This window comes from Zingiber officinale, chromosome 6A (genome assembly GCF_018446385.1).
Source record: "Zingiber officinale cultivar Zhangliang chromosome 6A, Zo_v1.1, whole genome shotgun sequence".
In the NCBI taxonomy this organism is placed as follows: domain Eukaryota; kingdom Viridiplantae; phylum Streptophyta; class Magnoliopsida; order Zingiberales; family Zingiberaceae; genus Zingiber; species Zingiber officinale.
This window is the reverse complement of record NC_055997.1, coordinates 88,630,884-88,655,121: the sequence shown is the minus strand read 5'-3', so window position 1 is coordinate 88,655,121 and position 24,238 is coordinate 88,630,884. Positions and strand designations below refer to the sequence as shown.

Sequence of the window (24,238 nt, the reverse complement as noted above, 5' to 3'; positions counted from 1 at the left end):
CGACGCTCAGAGGCCGAGCGGAGTCCTCGCTCAGCCGGACGGCGGACACTGCTAGATTACGCGTGGCGAGGCAGACGCAGGATGAAGCACTAGGGGCGGGCGGGCCTCCCTCTCGGCTCGGTCACTCCCTCAACAGTGTGGGGGCGCAGCCGAGCGGATGTCTCACTCAGTCTTGTAGACGACCAAATAGCAGGAGGGAGTATCTTCCTCGGGGCAGGAGTCACCGACAGGCGGCATGGTTGGCGGCATGGTCAGGCAGAGAATCGTACGGTGGAAGCTTCCACTGTCGCATCAGGGATATGCCCGGTCTGTTAAGGTATGGCGTCAGTCACGCTTTTCTGACACACTTATTACAGGTTTGCTTTAAGAAGCGTGCACATCTTGGTAAGTGTGCACGCGCCTTCGAGAGTCCTATATAAGAACCCCCAGACTTCAACAGAGGTATGCACTATTCACCACTGTAGCTACAGTTCTCGTTACTCTGCTTCTCTTGCTCGCTGCCGTGAGCTGATTTGAGCGTCGGAGGGCCTTCACCGGGAACCCCTTCCCGGCTTGGTTTTGTGCTTGCAAGTTCTAGACGAAGGCCCACATCAACCCGGAGCTCACTCGAAGCCAGCAAGGAGCGCCACATCCCCAGCGACCATCGTCTCAGTGCTCGGACATGATCAAATTGTCACCGTCTGTGGGAACACACCTGAATTTGAGTCTAGAAGATGGAGGAAGCTGGACGCTCGCACACCGTAATACTCTCTCCAGAAGAACTCAACGCGCTCATACAGGCGCGAGTGGCAAAAATAGTGGAGCAGCAACAGAAGGAACAAGCCAAGTGGCTTGCGCAGCGGGCCACCTCGACGTCCGGTGGCCGAGCGGCGTTAGAAGATCGACCGGAGCAGTTTTCTACCTAGGCGCAGAATAAGGGGCAGACCGGCACGCCTGCCCCGATTCTGTTCCATCAGGCTCTGTTCCAGACTCCCTCTGAGCTCGCCCAGGCCAACCAAGGATCATCCGATGAAGCTCCCGCTTGGGACGTCAAGAAAGGCAAGGCACCTCGAACCGATGCTTCTCCCGAGCGGATCAATCGCCAGTTCTCAGAGGCGATTCTGTAGGATCCGCTCCCAAGGCACTATGTCCCACTGACGATTGGAGAATACAGTGGTGCGACTGACCCGGACGACCATCTCGGTAAGTTTGATAACGCTGCTACTCTCCATCAATACACTGACGGAGTTAAGTGCCGAGTCTTCCTCACTACCCTGTCCGGCTCAGCGCAACGATGGTTCCGGAGGTTGCCGGACGGATCGATTCAGAGTTTTAAGGACTTCCAAACGACGTTCCTCCACCACTTCGCAAGTAGTAGGTGCTACCAGAAAACGAGCGTCAACCTATTCTCCATGAAGCAGGGGCCCAGAGAGACTCTCCGAGCCTACATTCAGCGATTCAACCAGGCGGCCATGGATATCCCGACAGTTTCATCCGAGACCATGATGCACGCCTTTACCCAAGGACTGACAGATGGGGATTTCTTCCGTTCGCTCATCCGGAAGTCGCCCCACAACTACAATCATATGCTGAAAAAGGCCAGCGAATATATCAACATGGAGGAGGCCCAGTCGGCTAGAAGGAAAGTGGCGCCTACCGAACCACCAGCGTCAACCGAGCGTAGGCAGCCGGTCAGTCAACCACCGAGAGGGCCTCGAGCCAAAGGACTGAGGCCATATCAAGGAGCTAGACCACGCGTCGTTCAGCATGTGGCATCCGAGCGGCCGAAAGCAAGGAGAAAGGTATCGACACCCATGTTTTGTTCCCTACACCAGTCGACCAGCCACAACACCCGCGATTGTAGAGGGTTTGCCCCAGCCGTCACACCGACACCAAGAAACTATCACCGCCGATCGCCCTCGCCCAACCAGCGGCCTCGGCATCGAGACACCGAGCGACAAGAAGTTAGGCGATCATCTGAGCGGCCACATCACGGTGATCATCCCCGGACCTCTCACGAGCGAGCCAGACCATCCACATGGGAGGAAGAAAACAGAAGAAATGTCGCTCGGAGGGAGATCAATATCATAGCAAGAGGGCCCATCGGCGGGGATTCTAACCGAGTTTGGAAGTCGCATGCTCGGAAGCTAAGGATCCACGCTGTGGGCTGCAGCGAAGAGAAGGCAAACGAGCCCGAGATTAGCTTTGGTCCGAGGGACCTCGAGGGAGTCGAAGTACCGCATGACGATGCCCTCATCATCAAAGCAGTAATAGTCAATTACACTATTCATCGTATATTTATTGATACAGGTAGCTCGGTCAATATCATCTTCAAGAAGGCGTTCGACCAACTCCAAATTGACAAAGCCGAACTGCTGCCCATGACCACACCATTGTACGGGTTCACAAGTAACGAAGTTTTACGGATCGGGCAAGTGAGACTGGCCATCTCACTGGGGGAGGAACCACTGCGGAGGATACGAACAACAAACTTCATCGTAGTAGACCTGCCCTCAACGAGTTTAGGGCGGTCGTCTAGACTTTCTGGCAGAAAATAAAATTTCCTGTAGAGGGCTAAGTTGGGGAAGTCCAGGGAGATCAACTGGCAGCGCGGCATTGTTATTGTTGGATTGTGATGTTTCGCTAGAGGGGGGGGTGAATAGCGATTACGAAATTCGTTCGAAAAGAGTTACGCGTAGCGGAAATAGAAAAAAAATTCTAACACAAACCAGTTTTACTTGGTTCGGAGCCTGTGTCGACTCCTACTCCAAGACCCGCACAAAAGGGTGCTTTCGGTGGGCAATCACTAGCAGTTCAAAAAATTATTACAAACTAAGTGCTGAAATATTAATGAAAATTAAAGCGATACCGACAAGAAAATTAACCAAAGAAGAAAGAGCGCGTTGTTGGAGCTTTGTTAGCGTCGCAGGAGCGCAAAGTAGCAGGGCAAGCAGTAGAAAATCTCTCTTTGAATTGTTGTATTGAAGCTCCCCTCTGACCCTCATTTTATATGAGGATCGGGGCGCCCCAGATCCCTTCCGGGCGCCCTGGGAAGACGTGGCAGGTCCAACCAGCGAGCTCCACGTGGCGACGCCCGATCTGGATAAAAATCACTTCCCGGGCGCCCGGATCCAGAAACCAGCTTTCCTGCAAGACAAGGTTAGTCTGAGGCAAATAAATAGTGTATATACTGTAAAACAGAGTGTTAGCACAGTTCATAAATTTGATATAAAAAGTATGACTTAGATTCCGTCTTTCCGAGACCGGAATCTAGTCACGCTCTCGACTTAGAGATCCGAGATGGATCTAAGCCGGATCGACGCCTAATGTTCCCTTCCCGGGAACGCGTCCTCACAGTCACTCCCTTCCAGTGACTTATCTTTACTTACCTGTCAGACGTCCGGTCAGCCCTTCGACCCGTCTGGACTTCACGCCAAGCGTCTGGTCAGTCCGTCGACCCGCTTGGACTTCTCGCCAGCTATCCGGTCAGCCCATCGACCTAACTGGACTTCTTGCCAAGCATCCGGTCAGTCCGTCGACCCGCTTGGACTTCGTGCCAGACATCCAGTCAGCCCGTCGCGACCTGTCTGGACTTCGTCTGCACACTCGGTCAGAGTGTTAGATCACAACAAACCTAACTTAACCCGATTTGTCATTCATCAAAACCTGAGTTAGACCGTTAGCGCTAACCGCACCAACAATCTCCCCCTTTTTGATGGAATGATAACCTGGTTAAGTTAGTAAAAATATGCGAAAAAAAATTAAGTATTTTGTTCTAGCATGGGGTTTAAGTTAGTTTTAAATTTTATTGTGTTTCTAACTTAACCATCTATATTCCTCCCCCTTTGGCATTTATCAAACAAGGATAAAATTTAAACATTCAAAAATACAGAATAAAAAATGTTGGTAATGATGTCAAGTTAACTTGGAGGAGTTTTAACTTGCGAAGATTTGTTTAAAATATTAAATTGATTTTTAAGTCTAAGTTTTTAGGATAGCTAAAACATGTAAAACAGTCTTTTGGAAAATAGCTAAGAGTGGCTAAATATAAGGCATTTAAAGATTTTATTTTTGGCAAAACTTTAATTCAAAAATGACTTTGTAACTTCATAGAGGATTTTCAAATCAGAAAAAGTATAAGTTTCAAATTTTAGGATCAAAGTGAATTTTCAAAATATGCTTCAATTTTGAAGTATTTTTCAAACATAAGTTTTGGCAATCAAAATTTTAAGGCTAAGTTTTCAAAGCTAGATTTTTCAAACAACATTTTTCAAATTTGAAAAAATTTCAAAACTGAGTTTTAAAAGATTTTACTTTTCAAAACTGATTGAAACTGAGTTTTTTTAAAAATATATATATAATTGAAGAATTTAATTTTATAAAGGCTAGTTTTAAGAGAATATTTGAAAAATAATATTTCAATAACTAAGTTTGAAAAAACTTTTCTTTTCAAGACTTATTAAGTTTGTCAAAGTTTTAGATTTGAAACCAAAGACCAATTTGAATACTGAAAAAGATATTAGAAAAAATATTATGTTTAAGGTGGAGAAAATAATTTTGGTGTTAATTGTTGGTTTAATCCTCCCCCTAAACCTGACATCTAAAATAGCTGTCTAACCAATTAGGTACTTACTGACCATCAGAAGATAGCAGCTTTCACTTGGTTAGTCAAGTTAAGTTCATTGTGATCAGTTTAGCGGTTGACTGAACTAGATAACTTAACTTGATCAATGTATGTTTTGTATTTAACGCTCATACTTATATCGATGCACTGACATAAGCATCTTAAGTCCAGGCAATTGGCCTATACATCTCACCCCTTTCTATGTTTGTCAATCGAAAGCAAGGTAAGCCTAGGGTGTTGGTGAGATGCTCAAATACTAGTCCTGGGGGAACATGATTTCTAAGGGGATTTTTGTAGGCTAAGGATAAAATTGTTTTGAAATTCTAAAGGTAGGAAGGTAAAAAATAAAACAATTTTGACCTAGAATTTAAAACATTCAATTTGAAAATAATTTTGAATTTTGAAAATCCTAGTCTATTAAACACATTCCTAACTTTCTACGCAGATTGCTAAATTCACTTTCAGGGAGTGGTTTTGTGAATATGTCAGCTAAGTTGGATTTGGACTCAATGTATTTGAGTTCAATGTCCCCTTTAGTAACATGATCCCTGATGAAGTGATGCCTAATTTCAATATGTTTAGTTCTGGAATGATGCACTGGATTTTTTGTTAAGTTAATTGAGCTAATGTTATCAATTAAGACTTTGACATTTGTGAGGCTCAAGTTGAAATTTGCGCGCTGAGCTTTTGTGCAAAGGCTAGATCAATCGATCAACCGATCGATTGGCTACCTCCAATCGATCGGCTGATCGATCTAGACACGCGCTATGCTTCATGCACAAAGCTTTGTCAATCGATCGGCCTATCGATTAGTTTCCTGTAATCGATCAGCTGATTGATCCAGGAGCACACTGTGCGTGCTGAGCTTTGCGCAAAGGCTGGATCAATTAATCGGCCAATTGAATAGTTACCTCCAATCGATCGGCTGATCGATCCAGGAGTGTTCTGTTTCACACCTGAGCTTCTCAATCGATTAGCCAATCGATTGCTAGCTTCCCATTTAATAACAAGTGAATTAATACATATTTATTTTAATACAATACCTCATGCCAGATGAACACCTATTCCCTGGACTTTGTGCCTAGAGCTTTTTCATCACCGGACCTTTGTGCTAAAAGCCTGGTCCTCGACCTCCTTGGTCTTCTCTTTGCCTTGCATCCAACCTTCTGAGTTGCAAGGGCTTCTCTTGCCAAGAATCTGGTCCTTGACCTTCTTGAACTTCTCTTACCTTGCATCCAATCTTTTGACCTACAAGGACTTCGCTTGCCAAGAATCTAGTCCTCTACCTCCTTGGACTTCCCTTTCCTCGCATCAAGTCTTCTGATCTGTAAGGACTTCTCCTGCAAACTCGCAGCTCATGTTAGATCCAATGTATTAACCTAAACTTAAATAATTGTCAAAATATTGAAACTTTCAGGGCATAATTGCACCAACACTGAATGCCTTGAAGCTTAGAGGTACGATGTATGGCTTAAATGTCTTAGAGCTTGGAGGCACAATGTATGAGCTGAATGTCTTGGAGATTGGAGACACAGTGTATGACTCGGATGCCTTAGAAAGTGAAGGCATAGTGTATGACCCGAATGCCTTGGAGATTTGATGCACAGTATATGACCTGAATGCCTTGGAGATTAGAGGCACGGTGTATGACCTGAATGCCTTGGAGCTGGGAGGTACATTATATGACCTGAATGACAGTGGAAGCATGGTGTATGACCCGGATGTCTTGGAAAGTGGACTCCCTGCTTTGCTAAAAATAGAGATATATTTTGAATTTTAAAATATAAAATTTAAATTTATAGACTTATCTGTCAAGCTAGCTTGAGCAGATAATCTCAAGCTGTTAAGCATTGATGGCTGAGTGGCTTGGTATGGTCGAGCTTCTGGTCAGGCCTACCAAGTGGATGATAAATTTAAAATTTATCCAAAATTGGAATGCCGAAAGGATTTGCCGAATCAAATTCCTACAATTTAAAATTCCTGCAACTAGAGTTGTTTTAGAGTTGTCGGTCAGATTGAAATTTTGATCCTTCAGGATTCCCGATCGGATGCCCAATGTGACTTTTGTCGATCAGACTTAACTTGTTCGTTGGACATCGTCCATTTTGATTTTTGCAGACTGGCTTCTACTTGGAGCTGCCTGTGGAATTTTTGTGAAGATGTCACTCAGATATTTGGTCTGAGCGCCAACTAGGCTTTTTTATTCACTTCTCCTAACTCTACCATTCGACGGAGCCTCTTGGCATATTGATGGCATTCACTGGTAAAATGATGATGAGATTGATAGTAAATGCAATATTGAAATACCCCTTGGAGGGGTTCGGAAGAAGAGGTTCGAATGACCTCAACGTGTTGTTTAGCTCTATCTTCTTAGACCAGTGGAAGATTCGGTCGAGGGTCGCTAGAGCATACTGGAGGTGGCAATGATCTCTGATCATCTTGGCATGTCGGAGCTAGGGCAATCACCTCCTTCTTCCGGGCGACCTGGGTTTCCTCTATATGAATGTATTTGATGGTCTTCCCCAGCAGGTCATCAAAGTTTGTTACATGCTTTTTGATGAGGGCTCGAAAGAATTCTCCCTCTAAAAGGTCTTGAGAGAAGACACTTATTAATATTTCAGAAGTGACGGATGGAACATTTACCGACTCAAAATAGTCCCACTTTGAAACCAATTGTAAGATTGAAAGTGCTAGAGGGGTGAATAGTACTTGTGACTCTCAAGTTGGTTTAAAACTTAGAGAGACAAGCGGCAGTGGAATAAAGAAAAGAGAAGGAAAATCAAGAAAATAAATAATAACTTTTATATTTTTGATTTACATGCTTGGATTCTAGGATTCCCAAACTAAAATCACTTAATTAAATTTTTAGCATTAATTAAGGGGGAGTGAAATGAAAGTTAAGGCATCCGTTTTTGTTTTATTAAAGCATTGTTTTTCAAGACTTCAAAGTTTTTTTTTTAAAAAGGAAGTTTAGTTTTCTTGTTTAACTATTTTTGAAAATAAACCTTATTTGAAAAAGTAAGTTCAAATATTTTTGAATAAGTTTTAAAAAATACTTTTAACTAAGTTCTTATCAAAACCTTTATAAAGCTAAAGTACTTAACTAAAGCTTTTATCAAAATCTTTTTTAAGTTAAGTACTTAACTAAGATTTTATCAAAATCCTTTTTAAGTTGAGTACTTAACTAAGTTTTTTATCAAATTTTTTTATCAAAATCTTTTTTAAGACCAAGTTTTTTTTAAAAGCCAAGCCTTGGTCAAAAATTATTTTTAGAAAGCTAAGTATTTAATAAAGTGTTTTTACTTTAGCTAAGTATTTTTCAAAGCAATTATTTTCAAAGCTAAAATTTAGCTAAGTTTTTTTTTGGAAAAAGCTAAGACAGTTTCAAAACTTAAGATTAGCTAAATTTTTTTTCACCTAAGTCACTTTTAATGCTTAAAAATTAGCTAAATTTTTTAAGTGCTACCCTTCAAGGGGAGCTTAAAGTTAAACAGAGTAAATTTTTTTTACCATCTTTATATATTAAACAAACTTTCTCTATACTTATTTTATTTTTGATTTATGTAAAAGGGGGAGAGAGAAGTTAAAGGTTAAGAGTTAAACATAATTTTTATGAAAGGTGGAGCATAAGGAAGTTTTTTTTACAAGTTATTGTATTTATGCTCATGCTAAAATTCCTTTAATTATCATTATATTTTACTTAACTTTGAACTAGGTTGTCATAATAAAAAAGGGGAAGATTATTGGTGCGGGAAGCACTAGATGATCAAACCTGTGTTTTGATTATGTCAAAGGGTCCAAAGTTAAGATGTCTTATAATCTAACAAGGTTGATTGAGCTTGCAGGAAAAGTCCTAAGTGTTCTTAGGCAAAAGTCTTAGTGGATTCTAGGCAGGTGAAAAATCCTAGGGGTGGTAACCCTAGGTCCCAGGGGGTGGTAACCCTAGGTGATGAAAAGTCCTAGCTGTGGTTAAGCAAGTGGAAAAACACTAGGAGGTTGTAACCCTAGGTCCTAGGGGTGGTAACCCTAGGTGGAAAGTCTTGGCGGGTCGAGTGCTTCAAGCGAAATCCTAGAGTTGAGGACTCCAGGTTGAAATCCTAGTGGTCGTGGACCGAGTCGAAATTTGGACGGGTCGTGGAGCGGATGCCCAGCATGAAGACCGGAAGCCTCGGGCACTGAGCAAAAGTCTAGTCAGTCTGGAGGACCGGTCTGGCAACAGGTAACTTCTCCTGAGAGGAGTTGGTGAGGACGCGTTCCCTGTTGAGGGAGTAGTAGGCGTCGGTTCGACCTAGAGTTTCGACGAAACTCAAAGTCAGAACCGGACAGTTAGAGGCTGTCAAATTTCATATTATATATATATATATATATATATATATATACTTTATTTTGCAGAAAATAAGGGACTGGAAAAAGATGGTTCGAGCGCCCAAAGTGGGTCTAGGCACCCGGAACCTAAAAATTATCTACAAGCTGATGTGACGTGTGTCTGTTGGCCGAACCACATGGTCCAGGTGCCTGGAGTGGTTCCAGACGCCCGGAACAACCTATAAAAGCAGGCTTCGACCAGGAGCTTCACAACAACATTCAGAACGACTTCTGCTCTTGCACGCTGATCAGAAAACGCCTCCTCTACGCCCTAACGCTACTCCGATGACCTAGAACAAGAATCTTCAGATATGCAATTGTCGGTATTCTTTATTTTACAATTGTTTTAATATTGTAAGTTCACTCTTGTACTTACTCAGAACTGATAGTGGATTGCTCATCGAAAGCACTCTCACATGCGGACCTTGGAGTAGGAGTCGCCACAGGCTCCGAACCAAGTAACTCTTGGTGTTTGTGATTTTTTGTTGTGTCTTTATTTCACTGCCTATCTGCGAGTTTTATTTTAAAACGAGCTCTATTCATCCCCCCTCTAGCTAGCGCAACGATCCTACAGCGATGAATAACGATCGTCGAAAATTTGATTTAAAACTAAGTTACGCAGCAGAAAATGGAAGAAGAAGAAAATAATGCTAACACAAGTTATTTTTACTTGGTTCGGAGCCTGCCCGCACTCGTCGAGTACTTTCGTTGGGTAATCCACTAATAGTTCGAAATGGTTACAGATTTCAAGTACAAGAACTATAAAACAGTGTTACCGACAACAAAACAAAAGAATCTTGATCGTCGGTTGTCGAAGGAGCTTTTCAGTGTCGCAGGAGATTTTTTGGTGCATCGAGTAGAAGAGAAAATCGTAGCAGTTGTTGTCTTGTAGCTTCTGGTCGAAGGCCTTTAAATAGGTCCATTCCGGGCGCTTGGAAACCCTCTGGGCGCCTGAATCATGTGGCTCAACCAATCGGCACGCTCCACATCAGCTTATGGATCATTTTTCGCGTCCGGGCACCTGGACCGAGTTCGAGTGCTCGGACGGCCTGGGCACCCACGACTCGCTCGGGGCAAGCTTGATCTGGGTGCTCGGACCAACTCCGGGCGCCTAGATCCCTTTTCTTCAGCAGCTTCTCCTTGCAAAAAAAGGTTAGTCCTGGCGATAAAAAAATATGTTTATCCTGCAAAATAAAGTTAGCACAATATGATAAAATATGAATAGTAATTAGATCCTATCTTCCTGATACTAGGATCTAGTCAAGGTATCAGCTTAGGCTTCTCAAATTGATCTAAGCTAGATCAATGTCTACTATTCCCTTAAGGGGGAACGCGTCCTCACTGGATCTCTCCTTCAGTTGCTTACCTTCACTTACTATTTACAGTCACTTGACTTTCCTTTGACCCACTAGGTCTTCCTACCAGTTGTCAGGTTCGCAGACTCAACTGGACTTCGACCGATTGTCGGGTCCCGCTAATCCAACCAGATTTCCCACCAGATATCGGGCCCAAAGAACCAATCTGGACTTCGCATCAGCTATCGGGTCCTGCGGACCTAGCTGGATTTTAGCCTGGTGTCAAGTCTTTCAGACCAGTTAACTCCTACACACTTGGTAGAAAGGTTAGATAATAAAACACTCTAACTTTAGACCTCTTGTCGTTCATCAAAACATTAGTTCGATCATTAGTGCAAATTGCACCTACAATCTTTCCCTTTTTGATGCAATGACAATTGAGTTAAAGTTAGAAAAAAAAATAATATTGAGATAAAAAAATGAACAAATGATTAAATTTGTTTTACATGATTAATTTTGTTTGTTGTTTTTCTATATTAACCCTTACCTTCCCCCTTTAACATTCATAAAAAAAAAACTAGGGTAAAGGAAATGCAAACATACAAATAATGTCAGACAATAATGAAAAAAATAACTAAAAGTAATGTTTTGTATATCTCAGACTTAGGGAGAGGTTTGAAGTCAATATTTTAAATAAAATTTCTAAAGAAAATTGAAATATTTGAGTAGATTTCTAAAAATTTGTAAGTAAAGTTATGAGGAAATTTCAAAAATTTCTAAGTAAAATTGGTCAAAATTTTCAAAATAATTTTGAAGAACATTTTTCTAAAAAAGATTGAAAAAATATTTTTCAAAGGTAAAAAAATCTTCTAAGGAATTATTTTTAGGAGCATCTTTGAAGTAAAGCTGTAAAAAAATTATTTTTCTAAGTAAACTATTTTAAATGAAAAAAAATTAACTTAAATTTGTCAAAAATTTCATTTTAAAGTTATTTCAGAAAATTTTACTAAAGAAAATTATAAGATCCTTTTTAGAAAGTACTTGTAAAATAATTTCTAAGACTTTCTAAATTTATAAGTAATATTGCATGAAGTTTTTCAAAGATTTAAAAAATAATGACTTTTCAAAATATTTTAAAATTAATTTTTAAACTAATTTCTAAAATATTTTTATAGAATATTTTACTGAATAATTCGGTCGCTAATTGCAAATAGAAATCGATTAGTTATCAAAATTTTAGTTGCTAATCTCGGCTATTCTATAGTGCTTGGTATATAATTATTTCATCAGTGCTATTGTTCATCAGAGTATATTGCATGATTTCACCTAAATTTATGGATGCTTTTGGATGCCTAGTTAGTTAGAGGATGATAGATATGCTATAATAAGTGTAAGAGATTAATTCTCAACCGGCGTGTGTCATAGGAGAAAAAAACTCCTCTCATCTTTTGATAATTTGATGATTAATTATAAATTGATCCCATAATTTATCTTTCTTTAAATAATTTGAGATAGATTATGGGAGCCACCTAATCACTTTTGCTACATCAAATATGAAGGTCTTTTGTTTTTGGTATATATAATCAATTACTAGCTAGTTACTGATTAAATAATCCTCTTTTTATTTCAATAAAATATTTCTTGCATGCAGTTTAAGTTGTGAAAACCCAAACCAAATAGAAGGTTAACTTTGTAGCTTTGGTACCCTATGGTTAGAGAGAAGGATCTGAACTGCATATAAAGATCATTGTTCAGTAAAAAAAAAAATGAACAAAAAAACACATAGGCTAGCTGAAGCATCAATGTATTTTTAAGAAGCTTAATTAATTAGATCATTTCATCAACATGAAGTATATATTTACTAAAGATTAATTAGGCCGGACTTACAGACCTTTCCACAATGTGCTCTCCCAAGACCATCAGATGCCATTGTCATCAGGCATGGAAGGTTTTCTGTTTCCCCTCAAGCAACAATGAGATATTCATAGTGCATGAACACAAAGACTAGTACTATATGGAAATAGATTGAAGTATGTGTAAAGCAAGAACTTGTTCTTCATTCAAACAGTACTGTCATATATATTTGTATAGCTTCAAGGTTCATAAATATTAAGTTCAGTTTTCTTCAGAAGCAGAAGAACATTAAAAGAAAGCACGGTGATGAAATGAAGTTTATGATGAAGGAATAAGGAGATATTTTGAAACAGTCTTCTTATTTTGTCATCTCTCTATCAATCTTCCGTGGATTAATTAATTCCTTGTTAGTGTATAATTACGTTGTCTTCTCGTCGATCGTCTCCTGTTCTTCTTCACAAGTCGAGGTCCAATGTCAAGTGGTGTTCGTCGTGCGACGAAGAGGCTTGCGAGGGCTCCTCAAGGAACGGGATGGATCGCTGCTTAAAAGTCGACAACCGCGGCGCGGGGGTACTGCTAGTCGCTGCTAGATCGGCGTGGAATTGGCCGGCCACAGTATTGCAGGCGCCGTCAGATTCGGCGCAGCAGTCAAGGTTGACTCCGAACAGCCTCACGCGCTTGGCCGCCGTCTGGTTCCGACCCAGCGGATGGGAATTGAGAACTACCGAAGGGACCCCGAGGTGCGGTTGCGGTGTCCGTGGCGGACCGCCTGCAACCATCGAAGACCCGATAAAGAGAAAATGACGGGGCGAGGTCGGGTATCCGTACGGCGACCCCTGGTGGTGGTAGTCGTGAGCAGCTGCTGCCGGAGGGACGAAGAATCGGAGGCCGTCGCCCCAGAGTGCAAGTGGCTGCCTCGTCGCCGATGAAGTCACCCTCGCGAAGGAGGGCGGCAGGAGGGGGATCCGGCAGTCGTGGTGCTGATTCTCGGAGCGGCGGCGGCGCCAGTCGATGTAGAGGTTTCCCCCGGCTCCAGGGTCGTCTCCGACGCCGCGGCCGAAGGAGACGACGTCCCCGGCGTCGAGGCGCTTCTCCTTCACGAAGCGGCTCCAGCCCTTGGTCATCACGTAGCTCTGGCTGCTGTTCCAGTAGGAGTAGCGGAAGCTCCACGACTTCCCCGTCCGGTCATCGAAGCTCAGCAGCATCCCTTTCTCGTTGCTCGCCGGATTCAACGGGAAGTACTTCTCCGCGTACTGCTTGGGGATCACCAGCCTGTTCAGCTTCCCCACGTCGCTCGGCGTCACCACCTTGTCGAACATGTGCTCCTTATTCTCCAAGAAGAAGCTATAATTAGCGCTCTCTTGATCAGCCCGTCCTGCTACGCCGGCGGTTGTCGGACCGACCGGCCTTCGGAGCGGCGCAGAAGAGGAGGAAGCATATGGTTGTACACTATTAGTAACCGTGGAAGGATCATGCTTCGACTCCTGATCATCGTTGATCATGTAAAAGCCATCTGATCTTGCTCTCGAATTGAACTCCATCGACAATCGAGATCACTGATTGTGAAGCTCTTGCTGTTGACTAGTGCCTATAATTCATCTGCCATGTGAATTTCTGTACAATCTACATATGATCAGGAAAGGAATTGCATACGAAAAGGGGGAGAGGAAATTAAATTAAATTTGTACCTTGAGCTTTGACTTGTGAGGGAGAGGTAGAAATTAGTTGTAGCTGGGAAAGAGAGATCCGTGAAAGCATGTATACGGTCTGCTTGGCTTTGTTTCTGCTTCCTTCCTAGCTTTTCTCTACCAATCCATGAAGGTTCCCGTAAGAAGGGTGCATTATTGTCGCCTCACAGTAAACCGAACAGGAATAATAGAGATGGACAATGGAGAAATTAAGAGAGAGGAAAGTAAGTAGGTTCGATCGTTCTTTATAAGGAAGTGCAAGAGAGGAGAGTGTAGGGATATGAGCCCATGAGCTTTCTGGTTGCATTCATGTGAGCTTGTCCTTTTCATCTCAGCGAGTGTTCAGATACATGAGTTGTGCTAAACCCCTAAGACAGGCCAGTCCCTCTCTAGATATCCTAGATCCTTCCCTTGATATGTCAAGGTGTTCACACATCATTTCTCTTACTTACTTTGATCATTAAAGATGTAATTGTAATTAATTAAGCTAGTAGGTGATGAGCTAGAAACCATTAAACACGGGCAGGGAGGAAGAGGATGTTGGAATTAGGGTTTGACAATGGAATGAGTTGACTTTCAGTTTCGGACGGTCGACACTGTTATTATAGTCCAGCAGTAGAAGGAGACAATGGAGGATTCCCCTTTCTCCTAACGACCTTACTCCGCCTCCCCAAATCCATGGGGGAGGGAAAGATTCCAAAGGCTAGAATATTTTTTTGTGTTGTTGTTGTTGTTTTTTATTTTGGATTTTTGGACGATTAAAGAAATATTAATTAATGGTCCACGCAACATATGGTGTTTGTAAGGGCGATTATATATGGTTGCTCTCCGAGAGCTTCCTCAATACTACGTCAGGGTCACATTAAAAGAAAAATCTCTATGTATCTCTTCCCTATAAAAACAATCTCAAAACAACTACTGTCTCACACTTTCGTATTATACTTTATTTAATATATAAATATAATTTAAATTCATAAATTATCACTAAATAATATTAATAATTTAAAAAAATTTATATAACATCGAATAAAAGACTTAAATAAAAAATTTATTAATTTGTTAATTTAAAATAAAAAAAATATTTTAATTAAAAAATTAAAAATAAAAGGAAGGAAGAAGAAGCTCCCGAAAATGAGAGAACTCCGATCCCTTCCACTATGGGAGGGCCAGGGGATGACAATTTTTTTAAATGAAGGATCCGATATCTAATCCAAATGGAGAAAGGTATGGAAGAACTAGTGATATATAATATCTAATCCGAATACCTGATTAGATATAAAGAAAATTTTCTTTTCTTAAAATTCATTAACAATTTTTGTTGGCGTTAGGAATATGTTATATAAATGTTTAATTATTTTTTAATTATATATAATAATTTTTAATATGATGTTAATTATAATATACTTTTATTGAATAATAATTATGGGGTGGGATGGAAAGAAAAATTATTAGTATAAAAGATATTTGATCCTTTGATGAGTATGGATAGGAAGATGGATATCTAATATCATGATGAGTATTCATTGGAACTCTCTCCATATCGTCACGTGACTTACATCCATCCTTTCCTCATTCCTTGGCCATCTGCAATGATAACTAATAGTTATCTATAATTTAATTCCTCCGTGTGAATTGACAAGAATACTAAGAACATGTTCCCTCGGATGGGTCTAGTGGTTAGCGCATGAGGTGTTGTCACAATGAGATATGGGATTCGAATCTCGGTAAAAGTCGAGATAAATACCTCCCTTATGTGCTAGTCACTATTCCAAAGGCTAGTAGCCGTCCATGATTTACCTCTTCCGTGTTGTCCTTAGGACGAATTGACAGAGATACTGAAACCGCAAAGAATACCAAGAACAAATAAATCACTTTTCATTACGTGGCCCACATCTACAATGACAGCGCCTAAAAAAAAACTCCTATTAGAGTAATAAAATAAGTAAATATCACTGTATATATGTGACATTCATCATTTCATTCATTATAACACATTCTTCGAGCTTAAAACTTTCCAATGGTGCAGATAAGGACAATAATTTTTTGAGGGGACCTCTCTCTCTCTATAGGTCGCCTTCTCCCTTCATGTTGCAGCAATTAATGTAATATAAAGGAGGAGAATTTTTCTTCTAATTCACTTTTCAAGTAAATCTGGAGCACAAGCTTATATATGCACATTTAAATCTCATTGCTCTTTAGGTCTGTTGGCCTGTTGCGAGGACTTACTGCAGTGAACAAAAGCAAAGTTAAGTTGTCAATGAACGGGTGGCTGCTTCGTAGCTCACTGCAATATTAATCCCTTTTGCATGCGCTGCTCAAGGGTCTCAGGATTCACACATCTTCCAGGTTCAAAGCCTACAGTACGCCTACAGCAAACCGAAAAGCAAGCCACCGATCGAGATATACAGAGGTAGGCATCTTCAAAAACAGTAATCAAGCAGATCAGTCGTCGTCGTCGTCGTCTCAGAGCTGCCTGCCTGACCATGTCCCCTGTATGCCATGCAACACACCACCACCTTCATCATCAATATCGTCTGCCATTTTTGTCCCCCGACCCTGCATATGCATGAGCATGAATACGTAATGCCCCAAGACTCATCAGTGGGCGCAACTGCAGACACAGTCACGGCGATGTGTCTAAACCCCAACTAATTAGTCGACTAATAGGCATATACATCGATGGTCCCAAGCAAAACCTTAATTAGTCGCATTTGTATTCTTACATAGGGTGAGAGAGACAAGTCAGGAGTTCCACTCGTTCCTCCTCGAGTTAGGCCCTATCTTTGATCACAATCGGTACAGATGCAATTAATGTGCATGCTTTGCTTGTCGAGGCAGAGCAAGAGGAATAAGGGGGTTTAATTTGATTGTGTGACAGGTCGCTCTCAGCTCATGCGTACATGATCGTGGGGGTTTGCAATGCCGGGCAGGCAAGCGAGGCAAGGCGAGGTGAGGCCGGAGGGAGAAGGATCGAGGAGCTAGTAGGCATATCCATGAGGGCGGCGTAGCCAAGTGGGGCGACGGCTTATATTTTTTTAAAAAAATTAATATTATACCTCACCCCGCTACTTAGCTACTGATTCATCACTGTTTATCATTGGAAAATTAGAATTGACTATATATTTAAAAAGTTTTCGACTTAAATATCAATTGGTAATATTGAATTTTTAAAATAAAATATATAATAATAAATTGATGAATTAAATCATAGAATAAAATACAAAGTGATCGTAGTACTAAATTTAAATTAGATTTAATTCGAACTAAATCTAACGGGAGTCGTGGAGATAAGTAGGGGTGTAATCAAGCTAAGTCGAGCCGAATTTTGAATATTTGAGTTTGACTCGTTTATAATCGAGTCGAACTCAAGCTTTATTTAACGAATATATTCATGGCTCACGAGCGTATTCGAGCTTTTATTGAGCCTAAACGAGTTTAATAAATATAAATTATAAATTTAAATATTCATTAAAAATTAAATTATATATTTAGAGAAAATTATAATATTTTTATTAAAATTTATAATTTTATTCTAATAAATAAATTTAATATATGTGTTTATATTTTTTAATAAGTAGAATGTAAAAACTATAAATTCAATATAAAACTATTATTTTTTCATTTAAAAATTGATTCATGAATTTACTAACGAGCATGTTTACAAGCTAACGAGCCGAGTATTGTTAAGTTTGAGCATAATTTGTTTATATTAATGAGCCTCATTAAACGACCTCAAATAAGCTTTTATCGAATCGAGCTTAGAATAGCTCATGTGCGGCTTGGTTCATTTACATCTCTAGAGATAAGGATTATGTAGGTTCAAATCAGAATTGATTTGAAGTTGATTTGATCAAGTTATGATCAATCCAGTTTTAAGATTCAAACGGGTTCGATCAATAAAAACCAATTAGGATATTTAAAAAAAAAATCTCCCTTTTCTCCTTATGCACATTGTAGCCCCCACCTTGCCATACACCGCCATCGTCTCTCATCCCTCTCTTTTATATTTTAGTTTCCTATTCTTCCCCTATTTTCTTCTTTGCTTTTCCAATGGTAGTAAACTTACCGTTTTTTCCTCTTCTTTTCTCAAGCATAAGAGCTCTCTTTTCTTCCCTTTCTTTTATCTAGCAAGCAAGAAACATAACATCATATGCTTCCCTCTTCCAGCTACTAGAGCAGCCCTCGACCCTTGCATCTTCTTCCTCTTCTTGTGTTTTCTAGGGTTTTATTGGCACCGCTAGAAACTGTTGAGTCCCGGGTAGCTTCTGGAGTATGCAAACTGATCGTCGAGGCTAGTGTTCGACACTATCTTCGTAAACGATATTGCTCCGCTACGGTGCTTAATGGATTATTGCAATTCGTTCCCAAGATACAACGACGACGAACGTCTCGGAATCGTAGCACTCCGACTTCCGAGACCAGCGAACCTTCTAGTAGACTTCTTGGACTCTTGAATGCACAAGATGAGATGAATTCTTGAGGAAGAGAAGAGAGGATTGAGTGAATTGAGTGAGTTTTCCATCATTTAGAGAAGAGAGGTTGATTGTCCTTTGGGTGAGTGGATGTGTTCCTTGGGCTGGATCGATCTAGATCATCCATTCTGAAGGGTTGTAACCCTTCACCAAGTCCACTTCAATCTCATCCATCGGATCTGAGGAGTTGTGACCCTCAGATCCCGCCTATTGTCATCGGCCATCGGATCTGGATCCATTGATTCGATGCTTCAGATCAAGTCTCATCCCAGGCCGTCAGATCGTTACTCTTTGTGATCCAACGCTCTAGATCGCATCACAAGCGATCCATCATACCTATTTGATCAACGTTGATCAACGGTAGTCATCCATTCCCTAAGTCAACTGTCCAGTCATCTCCCTTTGTCCACGAGGATGCCGTATAGGTGCTGCCACGTCAGGTAAGTGCAAAGTGCGCCTACAAAACGCCCATTGCGCACGTGCGCACGTGGCGGGTGGCGGGCTCACAGGTGCGAGCACCTGCTCGTCCTGGGCTAAGAGGTAACCTGCCCTTTTATTTTTGTGTTAACTCCATTAGCACATCTTCATTAATAAGTAGAGAATACACATCGAGAATTTCCGATGTGGGACTATTCTCCCATGCACTTTATTAATGAATAATAAATGTTATTTTGGGCTGACTTTAAACATTAATTTCTCATTCACCCTTAATCGGTTTTGAGCAAATTAATAGTCTAAATCTATCTACGCGAATCGTAGATTTCAATTTTGAAGTCAATTACGACTTTCAACAATTGATGGCTTCCTTCCTCTAAATCGTTTTGGTCCATTTAAGGTCCCAATATCCAACAATCCCCCACATGAATGGAAATTAATGCAATGCGTGTATGCATGCTGACATTTTACAAGAGTCCAATCGATAAGTCACTGCATCGGGAGCGGTAGCTTGTGGCTTTGAACCTTCCGTAGTGAAATGCTATCGAGTATACTAGGCTGCGCAGTGAACGTGATGTCTTGAACTGCTCAGCTGTTGGTGTATACTGAGACAATAACACCCACACAGAGATCTATCTCACCTACTTTAGGTTCTCATGGTTGGTTCCGTTTCGACCATGGATACCATCTTGGATTCATGAGTTTCATTGAAGCGGTCTGTCTTCACACTCACATAGGTGACACTTCTATCAAGAGTATCCTACCATACTCCACCTTATCAGGTATAGAAGTCACTAAAAGCATAAGCTTAACCTCACTACATGAGGTAGGACAGCACAAATTCATCCTAGGATTGGGATAGAGATAAACTATCTAATGTGCTGGACCACAACTTCTGTAACTTTGTTGTCCCATTGAACCAAGATCTTGGGATCTCCAGTCAACAAGGTTGGGTTACCGCTACAGTCGTTTTTAGTTGTAGATTTTTAATCCCATTCCTCTTGATGAGCAGTATACTTGATCTCGACTCAACCCCTTCGTTAGAGGATCTGCCAAATTATCTTTAGACTTAACATAATCGATTGCAATCACTCCATTCGAGATCAACTGCCTAATGGTATTATGTCTACGACGTATATGTCGTGACTTCCCATTATACATATTACTCTGTGCCCTTCCAATCGCCGATTGACTATCACAGTGGATTAGTACGGCAGGCACAGGTTTCACCCAGCTAGATCTTCCAAGAAATTCGCAGCCATTCAACTTCTCACCTGCTTTGTCTAGTGCTATAAACTCGGATTCCATAGTTGACCGAGCAATGCAAGTCTGCTTAGTGGATTTCCAAGATACTGCTCCCCCACCGATCGTGAATACATATCCACTAGTGGATTTGGAGTCTTTTGTATCTGATATCCAATTAGCATCACAATATCCTTCCAACACAGTGGGATATTATCCATAATGTAATCCATAGTTCATAGTATATTTCAAATATCTGAGAACTCGCATCAATGCTTTCCAATGGGTGTCGTTTGGATTACTCGTAAAATGACTCAGTTTGTTGACCGTACAGGCAATATCCGGACGTGTGCAGTTTGTGAGATACATCAAACTGCATATTATCCGAGAATATTCCAACTGCGATATGGTCTCACCATGGTTTTTCGCTAAGTGTTGACTTAGATCCATAGGTGTTTTCACTGTAGAGAGATCGTACGCATTGAATTTTTTCAATACAAATTCTACATAATGGGATTGTGTTAAAACTATCCCTTCTGATGTCCTGAGAATTTTAATTCCCAATATAACATCTGCTTGACCCATATCTTTCATATCAAAATTTCTGGTCAACATTTTCTTTGTAGTCATGATTACATCATGATTACTGCCCATTATTAGCATGTCGTCTACGTATAGACAGACAATTACATAGCCTTCAGGTGTGTTTTTGACATAAATGCATTTGTCACATTCATTTATTCTGAATTCGTTTGACAGCATTACTTTGTCAAATTTTTCGTGTCATTGTTTAGGCGCTTACTTAAGTCCGTACAACGACTTAACAAGTCGACACACCTTTTTCTCATTTCCAGGAGCAATGAACCCTTCGGGTTGCTCCATATAAATTTCTTCTTCCAACTCACCATTTAAGAATGCAGTCTTAACATCCATTTGATGTATTTCAAGGTCATACAGTGCTGCAATGGCTATTAGCACTCGTATGGACGTAATCCTTGTCACCGGTGAGTATGTATCGAAGTAATTAAGACCTTCCTCCTGCTTGTACCCCTTGGCTACAAGTCTGGCCTTATACTTGTCAATTGATCCATCAGCTTTATACTTACATTTTAGTATCCACTTACAACCTAATGGTTTATTACCAGAAGGAAGGTCTACTAATTCCCAAATATGATTATTCATGATAGACTCAATTTCACTATTGACAACTTCTTTCCACATTGGAGCATCGGGTCTAGAGAGAGCTTCACTTAATGTTCTTGGTTTCATTTCTGACATGAAAGTCATGAAATCTGGCCCGAACAATTTCTCAACTCTAGCCCGTTTGCTACGACGTGGCTCTTCACTTTGATCGTCAATAGTCCTTTTATAACAGCTAAGTTCGGTAACGTCATTTTTGTTTGAACTTCCGTTGTTATCACTTTCAACGTTTCCCTTTTTATTTGGGAATACGTTTTCAAAGAATATCGCATTCCGAGATTCTATGGTTGTTCCCACATGTATATCAGGAATGTCTGATTTGTGAACTAGGAAACGATATGCACTACTATTATGGGCATATCCGACAAATATCGCATCGAACGTTTTAGGTCCGATCTTTACTTGTTTTGGTTTAGGTACTTCGACCTTTGCCAAGCACCCCCACACTTTCAGGTATTTGTACGATGGTTCGCGGTCTTTCCATAGTTCATATGGAGTTTTATCATTTTTCTTATGAGGGATTCTGTTGAGAATGTGATTTACCGATAATATTGCTTCCCCCCACAAGTTTTGAGGTAAGCCTGAATTTATCAACAAGGCATTCATCATTTCTTTTAGTGTCCGATTTTTACGTTCGGCAACACCGTTCGATTGAGGTGAGTAAGGTGCCGTTGTTTGATGAATAATGCCAGATTCTGAACAAAATTCATTAAACGGTGCACCATATTTCTCCACCTCTATCGCTACGAATTATTTTAATTCGTTTGTCAAGTTGATTTTCAACTTCTGTTTTATAAGTTCTAAATGCCTCTAGGGCTTCGTCTTTACTTCTTAAAAGAAAGACATAACAGAACTTTGTGCAGTCATCAATAAAAGTAATAAAATACTTTTTACCTCCTCTAGTTTGCACAAATTTCAAGTCGCATAGATCACTATGTATTAACTCTAGAGGAGTCGTTGACCTTTCCACCGAATGAAAAGGTAGTTTCGTCATTTTTGCTTCCACGCACACTTCACATTTGTGTGTTCCGTCAACATTGACGTTTGGTAATAAATTTAATTTGACGAGACGTTTAAGAGTATTATTATGCACATGTCCGAGTCGATCATGCCACAAATTAAAACACTCAACAACATAGCTGGAAGCATTTATTTTATTACCATCAATATTTCGGAGTACAGGCATTACAACCATTTTGAATAGACCCTTTTCTAGGTACCCCTTTCCTACGAAGATATTATTCTTCGTAAGTACAAAGTTGTTTGACTGGAACACTAGCCTAAATCCGGCCTTAACTAGTGCCGCTCCAGAAACTAGGTTCTTACTGATGTCGGGAACATGGAGTACATCAATGAGTGTTAGCTCCTTTCCGGACGTCATCTTCAGAACAACCTTTCCGAGTCCAACAATTGGCGACGTCGTGGAATTACCCATATAGAGGTTCCTGCCATTTATTGGAGTATACTTGGAGAACATCGCTTTATCGGAACAGATATGACGAGTTGCTCCAGTATCAATGAACCACTGCTTCGGGTTGATATCCAGCAAGTTGGCTTCAAATACAACCGCAGTGAGATCCAAGTCCTCAAGAGAGGTTGCGACATGATTCGCAACATCCTTTGGCCCCTTGGTTGGCTTCTTTGGGCGTCTGCAGTCCTTGGATAGGTGTCCTGCCTTTCCACAGTTGTAGCAGGAGCCTTTGAACTTCTTTGCTTGAGCCTTCCTTTTGAACTACTTCGGCTTTTTGGCGTTCGGCTCGACCAGGTTGGACATTTCGTCTATAGTCCGCTTGGTTCCTCTGGAGTCGGATAACTTTCGATTATCCTCTTCTATTCGTAGCCTCAGGATCAGGTCTTGCAGCCCTATTTCCTTTTGCTTGTGCTTTAGGTAATTCTTGAAATCCTTCCATGACGGAGGGAGCTTCTCAATTACCGCAGCAACTGCGAATGTCTCGTTCAGCTTCATGCCTTCGGCGTCCAGATCATGCAGTATTAATTGCATATCTTGGACTTGAGATGAGACGCTTTTTGAGTCCACCATCTTGAAATCCAGAAATCGACCGACGATGAATTTCTTCAATCCAGCATTTTCGGTCTTGTATTTCTTCTCAAGGGATTCCCACAAAGATTTTGCTGTCTCCAGAGAACAATATACATTATATAACGTGTTGTCCAAGGCGTTGAGTATATAATTGCGGCACAGAAAATCTCCGTGAGACCACGCATCGCTAGCAGCCTTACTACCTTCCGTAGCGGCTGGCGTGTCTTCGTGCAAAAACCGTACAAGGTTTAGCGTTGTTAAATAAAACAACATCTTCTGCTGCCATCTTTTGAAGTCGGTTCCGGTGAATTTCTCCGGCTTTTCTCCGTGCGGAATGGTTGTCGGAATGGCGGTCGGAACGACCGTCGGAATGTCGTTGGTAGCCATATCAGTTTGCAGGAATATCGTTTACGACTGTTGAGTCCCGGGTAGCTTCTGGAGTATGCAAACTGATCGTCGAGGATAGTGTTCGACACTATCTCCGTAAACGATATTGCTCCGCTACGATGCTTAACGGATTGTTGCAATTCGTTCCCAAGATACAATGACGACGAACGTCTCGGAATCGTAGCACTCCGACTTCCGAGACGAGCGAACCTTCTAGTAGACTTCTTGGACTCTTGAATGCACAAGATGAGATGAATGCTTGAGGAAGAGAAGAGATGATTGAGTGAATTAAGTGAGTTTTCCATCATCTGGAGGGTTCTATTTATACTGAATGAAGAGGTTGATTGTCCTTTGGGTGAGTGGATGTGTTCCTTGGGCTGGATCGATCTAGATCATCCATTCTAAAGGGTTGTAACCCTTCACCAAGCCCACTTCAATCTCATCCATCGGATCTGAGGAGTTATGACCCTCAGATCCCGCCTATTGTCATCGGCCATCGGATCTGGATCCATTGATTCGATGCTTCAGATCAAGTCTCATCCCAGGCCGTCAGATCGTTACTCTTTGCGATCCAACGCTCTAGATCGCATCACAAGCGATCCATCATACCTATTTGATCAACGTTGATCAACGGTAGTCATCCATTCCCTAAGTCA

At 41.1% G+C, this 24,238-nt stretch overlaps 1 protein-coding gene across 1 annotated transcript; it reads right to left on the bottom strand.

Moving 5' to 3' along the window:
* Positions 1–12,429: 12,429 nt before the first annotated feature.
* On the bottom strand, positions 12,430–13,718 carry LOC121994167 (B3 domain-containing protein Os03g0120900-like). The gene has a single exon (XM_042548299.1). The coding sequence runs from the start codon at positions 13,656–13,658 to the stop codon at positions 12,573–12,575; it is 1,086 nt and encodes a 361-aa protein (XP_042404233.1). The 5' UTR covers positions 13,659–13,718; the 3' UTR covers positions 12,430–12,572.
* Between the last annotated feature and the right edge of the window lie 10,520 nt (positions 13,719–24,238).

What these genes read in the sequence shown, in the direction of transcription:
- LOC121994167 (XM_042548299.1), bottom strand. Translation starts at nt 13,658, where the DNA reads ATGGAGTTCAATTCGAGAGCAAGATCAGATGGCTTTTACATGATCAAC.